At 32.9% G+C, this 11376-nt stretch overlaps 1 protein-coding gene across 1 annotated transcript; it reads left to right on the top strand.

Moving 5' to 3' along the window:
- The first annotated feature begins 421 nt into the window (after positions 1–421).
- LOC100538782 (calcium uptake protein 3, mitochondrial-like) lies at positions 422–11167 on the top strand. The gene is made up of 5 exons (XM_010710164.3): positions 422–1116; positions 5252–5283; positions 6083–6161; positions 9792–9839; positions 11009–11167. The coding sequence occupies exons 1-5, from the start codon at positions 927–929 to the stop codon at positions 11134–11136; spliced, it is 477 nt and encodes a 158-aa protein (XP_010708466.1). The 5' UTR covers positions 422–926; the 3' UTR covers positions 11137–11167.
- The last annotated feature ends 209 nt before the right edge of the window (positions 11168–11376 follow it).

Genomic DNA, 11376 nt, shown 5'->3' with positions numbered 1-11376 from the left:
GAGGGTTCTCTAAAAACACGAAAAACATTTAGATATTTTCTTAGTGAAAAGACAAATAGATATTAGTTAAGTTATTGCTACCATTTGCCTCTTTTTTGCTAATTTTGATACATGAAGTATTTTACATATACTGTATAAAATGACAAGAATAATGATGACAATGGCAGAATGGTTATTTCACTGGTAAGATGCTGCATTCTTCTTTTTACATACTGTGAGAAATTACCTGTGTCATTGCTTGTCCTTTTCTGAATCAGTTTGGTTTTGATATTTTTCATTTCTGTTAAAATAAATACATAAATAAAATTAAGAAACGTGCATTTTCTTCAAGTTCTTGATTCTGCAAAGGAGCTTGCCAGCTTGTGAGCTGTAGAAAATTTTCAGTTAGTGGTAACATATTTTCTGTTTAAATCTTTGACAGTATCAAATAAAGATGTAACAATTGAGAGTTAGTTTTGTACTACCAAGCTTACAAATAGCCAGTGCGTAGCTTTGATTGCAGTGGATACTTGAAACAGTAGTAATCACAGAAGGTTTGCACTGGGGAGTACTGTGGAGATTTTTTGCCTATTACCATCAACAGCTGTGCTCTACATGAAGAAGCAATTAAAAAGTATTTTATTTTCTTTTGGAAATATGAGACCACAAATAATTTTAACAGAGTCTAACAGAGTCTTTTTAAGTTACATAGATTTTTTGAGTTAGCGTTACTTTCTTTTCTATGAACCTAAGTTTTTGTTTGTTTTAAGACCATGAGCTTAGCTTATGTGATGACTTGCTAAAATTGTGGAAGAGTGAAAATGATAGTGGTGACATCCTCACTTAAGCTCTTATTGAATGGATAGTATTTGGATGGATTTGACTTAATGGATTATCATTTTTTAATTTAGAGTTTCTTTGTAGGGAATGGCAGTGGCAATTGTAAGATGATATATTTAAACTGTTTCCTTCTGTCCTTGAAGGTTACAGAAAACAGATCAGACCTTGAAGATTTACACCTTTACGCAACACCTCGGGAGCAGCGGTTTCGTAGGTTTGCCAGTTTAGAATTTGAAGGACAGCTGTATATGACTCCATATGACTTCATTCAGGCTGTCACAAATGATGAACCGAAACGTAAGCAGAAGTTCTATATTGATAAAATTTCTGTGGACATGATGGTAATGTATGTTATTTTTCCATTTGTTTTTGATTACTACTGTTGTTTGTGATTGGTATGTAAAGATGCTCAGTCTTCACCTTTTATTTTTCATGGTATTTAAATGCATATAGTCAGCATCCTGATAGTTATTACTTTGTGAATTGTTTTCCCCCCAAAGTCGTTAGATAAATGTTCTTGTCTTAGAGGTCACACACAGCTCAATAGGTGTGAAAGGCAAGTTCATTTTTACCTTTTGCTTTTGGCTACAGTTCTGGATTCTTTCCAAGCAGGACAGTTGTGCTGCAAAATTTCCTTCCTTTGTGAACTTTATGTGAAAAGCAGGCAAGAAACCTAAATAATTAAGAATAATGTTATTTTATAGTTTTATAGCTTTTGCCATTCTAAATCATCATCAGTATCATTTGTTTTTTGTTGTTGTTTTGTTGGTTGAGTTTTGGTTTTGGTGTTCTGTTGTTTTGAGGTTTTGTGTGTTTTGTTTTGTTCTGTTTTTTTGTTTTGTTTTGTTTTCCACTACAGAGATTCTACAAGCATATCAAGGTATTCTAAATAACATACTTTGAGTAGGAGTTTCAGTCCTCAGGGGATCCACTTTCTACATTTAAAATTAGACAGAGGCTGCCCTATGTATCAATCAAGTTTAATGAAAAATAAACTATCAACTTTAGCTCACTTAATCAGTTTATTTTGCTTTAAATATCAAAGAGTGACCAAATAGAAAGGTGAATATTATAACCTGTTGCTGATCTTGTTTGATTTCTGGGCCCTCAGGCTTTTAGTGCATTGGTAGCAGCATACAACTTCTGAGAAAAGTGAGTAATCTTTGCTCAGATGTGACATATATAATACCTCATTGCAGATTTAGGGAAGAAAACTAATATATAGAGAACAGTCAAAAGAAGGTAAATCAGTCAGAGGAGAGGTTAAAGCTTCTACAGATTTTTTTCCCTTTATTTTCTTAGCTGTAATGAAACAGGAAATATTTCAGCTGATTGTGTCAGTAATCAAAACTCCCTTGACTTTTAACTGAAGATATAATCGCTTTTTGTAATAGTGAAGACAGAAGATAGAGCTTAGATGGTGAAAATTTGAAAAACTAAAACTCCTACCAGGAAGCGAATCTTCATTCTCCTTTTTGTTCACCAGTTGAAACAGAGAAGGTAGATCTCTTTTCACAGACACTAATGTAATTACATGTCAGCACTTCATAACTACTTCTTCAGCCCAAATCCCCAGGTGATCCTTTTTCTGTGACCAGGGAGTTGGGCTTCACCAGCTTTTCCCCAGTCCATCTCATAGCAAAGCCATGTATGGTTATGGAGCATTTGTGGCATGTACTGGATATCAGTTAAAAAAGCACTTCAGCTCAATTTTATGACAGTGTATGAGTGGTAGACTAGTAAGACTTTTCCACACTGATTAAATTTAGGCTTCCTCGTCCCTCCTTCAGATTTAAAAATAATAATAATTTTAAAAGTGTTAAGATCTCAAGAGTATTCTGTGTGTGTCTTGTCAGAGGAGAAAAGATAAGGAGCTCAAGCAGTGAGGAACCCTTCTGAGTTCAATGTAGAAGACCTGGCTTAGATAAAAGTCTTTCCCAGGCATCCAGTTAATCTCTGAGACTGAAGGCAAAACTAACCTGTATGCCTTGAAGTTTTGTATGCAAGTAGCAGAGATTACATGACAGAAATGATTAAGGGATGGTGTAAGAGGCAGTAACTAAGTAGAAGGAGATGACTTCATTATGGTGGAAATCATATTATCTGAGTTACTTCGGCAGAACTGGGCTGAATTTTGGGCAAAAGGCTGACAAATAAGAAGTAATAAATGAAGTAAACAGCCTGCAGGTGTTGCCACTTACAGATTCTGATCTTTGAATATTTAGTTTTAATTTTTGTACTGCTTTGTCAGTTTGGGCAAGTCTCACTTATCTGTCTTGCTCTGTTGAAGGTAGCAAGTTTAAATGAAGTATTTTTTTCTGAATAAAATAACACATTTTGTATTTTTGAATCATTTTAGTCTTGTTTTTAATGATAAATAATTGGATCCATGCAAGCCAACATATTAAAATATCTATATATTGCAATTAAAAAGAACATACACTTGGACTTCTTAAGGATTAAGACTAGAAAGCAAAATCACCCTTTGAAGAATAGTAATAGTAGCTCTTTATGTCCGCTTTGTAGAAAAGCTAATAATACTAGACCTGAATGAGATCTGTGATGGGGTGAATGCATCTATTGTGATTGATTTACTTTGGAGATAGAGTCAACTCTACAAAAGTCAAGAGGGCATTCACTTCCTTTTTTGATTAAACACTAACTAATATGGTAAGAGTACATTTTTCTTTTATAATGTACAACTTTCGACTCTGGGCAGCTGTTATAATGACACAGAGTAAATGGTATAATTAGCTTATTGCTGATGACTTCATAGTAAAGATTATCATTAGGGAAAAATTGTATTTTTTCCCTAATGTGGGTAAATTTTCTGTACCTCTTGTGGTGTTGAAGTACCTCTTACATTTCAGGTTTTTTTATATTTGTACAACTGCAAGAGAAATCTATTTTTCCCTAATCATGCTTGATTAAGTTTTTTTTTTTATCATCTGAATATGTATTTGTACATTTAGAAAGCCAGTTAAAAGAAAAGGAAATATATTTTGTTCCTTTTAACTCTTGGTAGATATTAAAAGAAAAAAAAAAACAACTAGCCTGATACTGAGCTGTAAAAAGTATGCATGTAGATGGAATATTTGTAGAATATGTATGTAGATAGAATGTCTGGAAGGACAAATCTAGGTATAAACATATGGGAAATTATCTGATTAGAAAGCTAGATATATTTATTTTTATGGTAGACATAAACACAAAGCAATTAATATGGTGAAGGAGGTTACTTTATTTGGTTTTATTTAGTATTTTGAGACAAGGCTTTAATTAATAGTAAATAATCAAACTGAAAAGTATGTAAAATGCTGTTAGTCGATAGTATGTTGTTACTTGGTATAGTACACCGTAGTAGGGGTAGGATTTGCAAACACTCTTAGTGGTATTACTGGGATGTAAAACTGCAATTTCAGACACTTTCTAACTATGAACTAGTTAGTGAATGGCATCTGTCTCATGACTGTTATTTAAAGAAGCATGGGGGCCATCATAAGAAAGGGATTTCTAATTCTACAGCTTGTTTTGCTCTGTAATAATGAGCCTTTATCAACCAAGAAGTTATGCATTTTACCACATAGCACACAGCTTTTTGTACTTTTGTGAATTTTCATATTCACAGTGCTTTAATTTAATACTGCAAAGATTTGAGAGGTTGGAGATAAATCTCAGGTTCTGCATTATTGCATGTTTCTGGACAGCGGTTTTCAAATGCCAGTGTATTCATCTGCTCCTGGATATTTCATTTTAAGGCTTTATGAAAAATATCAGCTCACTCTTATCCATTATCAGCTTTCAGTTCTGATAAGCAATTCCTGTTCTGAAACTTTCAGATTCTTTGTGAAAATTTCTTAGAAAAAATAGAGCTTGACAGCAGCTATAACAGCAAGCATGAATCTGAGTGATTAGGAGTGGCTAAAAGGAGCCCTAGCTTCTGGTGATGTTTAAAGGATTTTTTTTTTCCTACATTTTCTTTAGAATGTACAAATAGTGAAGTAGGGACAGGAATCTACGTCTCCCCTATGATTTGAATAATACTGCTGTTACTAAATGATAGTTCAGACTGTTGATGCCACAGGTTAACCAAATGCATTCTATTTCCTGTTTAATGCTTTAATAGTTTGTTATGGAGGTAGAAAATATTATCTCACTGAACTGGATTTTGATAAAAACTATTCATCTAAATTGATTCTTGACAATTAGGAATTCATGTATGTGTTATGCTACTTGCTTTTTTAATAACATAATAAAAATTTTTAGGAACCAGGCTGTAGCTTCAATCTGAATGCAGTAGGGAAATTACCTTTTTTTTGTTTTTTTTTTTTTTTTTAAATAGAAAATGGGGTATGAATGCATTATAATTGTAATGACACCGCATTAGACATATAAAAAATTCAGTTATACCAAACTTTGTTTTTTGTTGCAGGCACTAAAAAGTGGCGATCCCTTTCCAAGCAGGTAAGTAATAATTCCTATGTTATCTTATAACCATGCATTTTCATGATGTGAACTTAGAGTGGCAGAAAAAAGCGAGTTTTTAACATTTATTAAAAAAAGAAGTTTTAATTTCTTACTTTTCTGTCACTTTAGACACATTTGAATCTAGAATATCAATCAGGCACAGCTGCTCAAGCATGTTGTGTTGGATTTACTGACTTCCTCAAACCTCCGTCAGTTTCTTCCTCAGCTCATATCTGACTGAGTTTCTTTATTGTCTAAGTGTAGCAGCTGAAATACTAATGCCATTCTGTACCTTTTGTGGTATTAAAGTGCCTCTTAAGTTTCTGGTTTTTTTATATTTGTACAACTGCAAGAGAACTGTGTCTGTGTCCCTGTATCGAGAGTAAAGTATATTCTTATTCGTGGGTGAAGTTTGCTTTGGTTCAGGTCAAGTATCTTTAAAGAACATAAAATGTATTTGCTGCTGAAGTTACTCACTGCTGCACATGTTCACTGAAGCCAAGGATGAGTCTCCTGCCTGGACTTCAGTAAGATTTTGATAAAAGTTCTATGTGTCTTTCCAATTCTGTAAACAATATTCGTGTGAGTTTTCTCAGATGAGCAATTTTTGGATTAATCATATATGCAAAATTTGAGTACTTCTCAAAGTCAGTATGCTAAACTGAAATTAAATTAAATTGCAGAGTGGCAAGCATTTCCTTTCATATTGATTTCCTAGCACTTACTCATAATCCACTAATGTCATTGTTTAATCATTTAAATACATGTCAATATTTTTCTAATTTTATTTTTTTAGGAATTGAATCAGATCCTTATGGAGACACCACCAGTTTGGAAAGGGTCATCCAAACTTTTCCGTAATCTTAATGAGAAAGGTGAGGAATAAGAATTTATTACTAATATGCAAAGGAACTTCTTCACAGTGAGGGTGATGGAGCACTGGACCAGGCTACCCAAGGAGGTTGTAAATTCTTATTCTTCGGAGATATTCAAGACCCATGTGAAAGCCTACCTGTGCAGCCTGTTGTAGGGGCCCTGCTTTGCAGGGGGTTGGACTTTATGATCTATGGAGATCCCTTCCAGACCCTACAATTTGGTGATTTTCCTGAACCAAATTGTCGTATGTATTAATTATTGATGCTGAAGTAGTGTTGTGCTTTAACCTGAGTCACGTCTTCAAAAAGATAATTGTCTTGTTTTTTACATTTTACTGAATAGAGACGTTCCCTTTAATCTCTGCAATGTTTTAATCATGTCAGCTTACAACTAACGTCTTTAAGTGAATTGGTATTTTAGAATACATTAGACTGATTTTGACTATTTCACGTTATTTGTTCCAATTAAAAATTATATGTAGAATGTAGACAGAATATTCCAATAAAGACACTAAATGTCTTCACTTTTTTTAATTGGTGCAATGATGTGGTTATTTTAAAGACACTAATGGCCCTGATATAATTGAATAAATACCTTTTTTGAAACAGTTTCAGAAATACTGTATATTCATGTAAAGTCAGAAGATTAAGGTTTTGTTAGCCTTTAAAATTCTTACTATTGATAAAGGAAGAGCCACACTTTGGGTTTCATCTTTTCATTTATTTATTCTCTTCCTTATTGTGATTTATCACTTCAAAAAGCTGTAATAGTTTGTGTATGAATATTCAAAAGCTGTTTATAATAAATAAACCACATATTCTTTTGCTTATTTTCATTATGGCAAAGGACTATTGAAAATTTCAAAAGCAACCACAAGTAATTGCTATAAGGAAAAACAATATAGATGTATAAAATATTCATACCAGCAAAAAAATTCCAAACAAATGTGTGCGTTTATTTGATGCATCTGTTTCACAGAGACACAGAATTGCAGAGGTTGGAAGGTACCTGTAGAGATTGAGTTCAACCCCAGACTACATCTTAAGACTGTTAATGGAGTCAATAAGCCCCTACTCTCAGAGCAGCTCACAGGCTTGAATTTCATGAATTTCTAATTGTAAACTGTGCTTAACCCTTCCTGCCTTGAAGGAAACTCTGCAGCCAGTGCTACAGAGAGACACAGATACTGGCATATGTTTGCATTGTATTTCTTTGCTCTAGGCTGATGTCAGAACAGTTCAATCTTGAAATATTAATTAAATAAAAATTCAACTTCAGATTCTGTTAAGTCAATACATAATTAGTTAAAAGCAAGTCTGTAATAAAACATCTCCAAAATATAGTCTTGATTCAACAATACTTAAGTTTTATGTTAGTGAAATTTGACAGAAGCTGATAGAATTAAGAGGATCAAAACTAGTGTAATAAAGTTAGTGCTTGCATTGGTTTTCAGTACACTTTACAAAGCAAGTTAATTGTTACATTATCTATAAAATGCAATATTTTATATCTAATACAATAGATGAGAAGTCCTTCATAAAGTCATTTAGTAAGTTGGTGAAAGGAATGAGGATAGAATTCAAGTCTCCTTCGTTCTGATTTAATTTCATTACAGAATGGCATGAGTGCTCCCAGATTAATCTTACTCATTTTCTTTAAAACATGCACGTTTTAATATGAAGCAAGTAGTAAAGACCTATATCAATGTATTTTGCCATAGATTTATTTGAATTAGTTGCACTGCACAAATTTATGCCAGCTGTCCTTAGGTCTTGCTATGTTTTACTCTTGAATGACCTTCTATTCTTTCAGATCTTGGTATAAGCTTTTCTTTCTGTTCAATTGAAATTACAGAGCCTCTCTCCCATAACAGTCAGTGCAGTCAACCAGAACTATCTGTCTACAGCTACCATATACCAGTACAAACAAAAGGAGAGAATGCTTTCAAGGCTTTTTGTATTGCTCTCTTCATGCCTGTGGTGGATGATCTGACAATTGCATTTCCTTCCTCTGTTTTGCAACAAAGAAAGTGTCATCAAACAAACAAAAAATCATTTTTTTACATTTATTGTATAGACAATGACTGTCTATTGAAGAATGTCTTATATCACTGAATGAGGACCAGTGAGGTGTCTAATTTCTTGATAGGTGCTTGTCCAAACAGACTTCAGTAGGTATTGTCAAAGAATTTCTGCAAAGTACTGTATGAATTCTAGCTACATATTGATACACTGCTGTGTTATTGGAGAACATAAATGAAGAAGTAACTGGGGTGAGTTTTACCACTGTTCTTAAAATCTTCAGTGCAAAGCTGGAAAGGCAGAAAGTCCTTGTGAATATTATTAAAATAAATAATTAACTTGGACTTTTTGTGCTATAAATATTATTTTTAAAAGTTTCTTAATTTGACAGCTTTTGAAGTACGGAAATTAAATTTGTTGAATAATTGTGAAATCCATATAGATAATACAGTGTCTAAGGTTAAATTATATGTGTTTGAGTGGGGAAAAAAAAATCATAATACTATTTACATTGCTTTCTCTGGATATAATGCCTCCTATTTATTTTTGTGAAAACCACAACAACTACAAAGAGCACAATAGCACTAGTTTACAGAGCAAATTCTCAGCTACAAAACACTGTTTTTCAACGTAGTCACCAACATTAGCTATGCATTTTCACCAGCAAAGAATAAGAGCCTGCATGCCATGCTGATGTCATGGGCATCATATTTTGAACTTGATTTGGAAAAAACAGCCAGTAACTGCAGGATTCTGCAACATTATCTTTACACCCAAGAGCTAGGGGAGGGGAAGCAGTATGGCTCGTACAGTACTGGACATGCTGTTTGAATATTGACTTCAGTTCTATCTTAAATTTTGCCTTCTTTATTTCTGAAAAGAAGCGCTATTCAATACTGTGACTGCCTAGTGACATCTAACAAAGGATGAAAAGTTTAGACAGAAGACCCTTATGGGTCTTTTGAACATGGAATACAATAGCACAGATTCCTTTAGGCTTTAAACACATTTAATAGAATCTACATATTTGTTTAATAAGAGCTTTAGTAAAAATTACAGGTGATTATTGTGAAGGTGTGCATATAAAGAGAATTCAAAAGAACAAGCTGTGCTTTCATCAGTAATATTAGGCCAAGCCTTCAATTAACATAGGACATGCTCCTACAAAGCACATAGTAAAAATCAAGAGCTGTTTTCAAACAGTATGCATCAGGAGGAAGTACTGTTCAAGTTTTCAGAATAAATGTTCTCATGCTGCTAGAGTGTTGTCAGTCATTATTGGTGAGGTTTTCAGAGAGTCAAATAAACCATGAATCTAATCAGCTTCTCTTTAGTGAGCTATTCTCCACTGACTGTAGTTGTTATTTTGCCTTACTTACCGTACTTACCACCAAGAATACTCAAAGGTAAACTAAAAAGACCAACAGACAACAGAAAAAAGAACCTAAATACATCAATATTTTAGTCAGCTAATGCAAACAAAAAGAATTTGCATATCCACATGTATGAAAGTGCTCGTTCTTATACATAGATTTAATACATTTGAGTTTAAGATGTGAAGACGATGTAAAACTAATATAACATCATTTTTTCTATTGATGTTTTCAGGTGTGATATCTTACACAGAATATTTATTCCTCTTATGTATTTTAACAAGTAAGTATTTGAAGGAAAGGCAAACAAAAATCCTTCCTTAGAAATTTTTAAGCTCTGAATATATTGCTGTGCATTAGAATATTGTTTTTTGTTCTCTCCTGCGTATTTCAGTATGGAAAAGATGTATCTTTGTTTGTTTGAACCTCTCCTGTCCTACAGGAATCTTGTGTTATGCTTTACGTCATTTATTCTTTAAAACACCTCTTACTGACTGTTGAGAAGGTTGAGGTTAAAACCCTGTTAAGAGCCCAAGTTTATTTTCTTATATTCCAATAAAATTTTTAGTTGTCTATCCTGAATGTACTGAATTTACTGTTCATAAAGGACATTGAATATATGGAGAAGAGAAAACATGCATCATTATTGTATTATTTTACATCCTTCTATGTAAAGGATGATATCAATGACACAGTGATGTCAATAACATCTATTTTATTTTAGAAAATCTGTCAAACTGATTTCAATACTTGTGAAACAGAGCAGGAACTTTACGCTCAACCCTTACAATCCATAGTTGCTGCATTAATTCTTCTATCGTTTCCATGTTGTCTGGACTAAATTTGGGCATAATTCATCCATCTTGCAAAGCATGTTGTCCAAAGACTTCACATATGTTTGCCATCAGAGTCCACATGTTTATGAACTGATTTAAAATTTTAAGCTGATCTCAAATTTTTGTGACTTGACACATATAAACAAGAAATTTGAGTCTGTTTCAAAGTATCATTTGTTTTGACATGTTTTTGCAAAAAAAAAAAACTTTTTCAAAATGTCTTTTGAAAACTCTTTGTTTTCATAGAAAGTTTATTTCTGCAACTTTATTATATTAAAAAAAACAGCCAACAAAACATACCTGTAATCATGAGCTAATGATTTCTATCCACTGCTGAACCACCACTACTTCTAAGTATTTTTCTTGGATTTTTCATATTCTGTTTCTACTGTATAATCTGTGACTTTGTGACCATCCTTTACATTTTCATAATATTAATAATATTTTATATTGATGTTATGACTTGCATTTACTCTGTACACAAATTTACTAATTTAAACTAGCTGAGGATGTTTGTTTGTTTGTTTTTATAAAAGATGCTGTATAATTTCTTAGGGTTTCATACATGTGTTTTTTTCCAATTAATGAAGAAATAATTATTTTTGTTTTTTGGCAGAGCCACATGCAGGTTTTAGAATTGCTTTCAACATGTTTGATACTGATGGCAATGAAATGGTGGACAAAAAGGAATTCTTAGTGGTACGTATAACTTCAGTGTTTGAACCTTTTAATGTTTTTATATAATCTTGAAATTCAGTTTTTGTTGTGATTGAGACACGTGATGATGGCAAATGTAGTTTTGATATTTCTTTAGAAATTAACTTTTAAAGATTCTTGGTTAGTGGTTTACACAGGTTTTCTGAAGACAGCACAAGGCCTTTATTTTCTACTGAGTAAGTACAGACAATTTCTGTATTGTTTCCAACTCAAGCTATGTGGCTTAGTCCAGGTAACCTGTGCTAACCTAAAGAATGTGGAAACTTG

Source organism: Meleagris gallopavo, chromosome 4 (genome assembly GCF_000146605.3).
Source record: "Meleagris gallopavo isolate NT-WF06-2002-E0010 breed Aviagen turkey brand Nicholas breeding stock chromosome 4, Turkey_5.1, whole genome shotgun sequence".
Taxonomy (NCBI): Eukaryota; Metazoa; Chordata; class Aves; order Galliformes; family Phasianidae; genus Meleagris; species Meleagris gallopavo.
The sequence above is the reverse complement of the archived record's forward strand: the minus strand, read 5'-3'. Positions and strand labels throughout refer to the sequence as shown.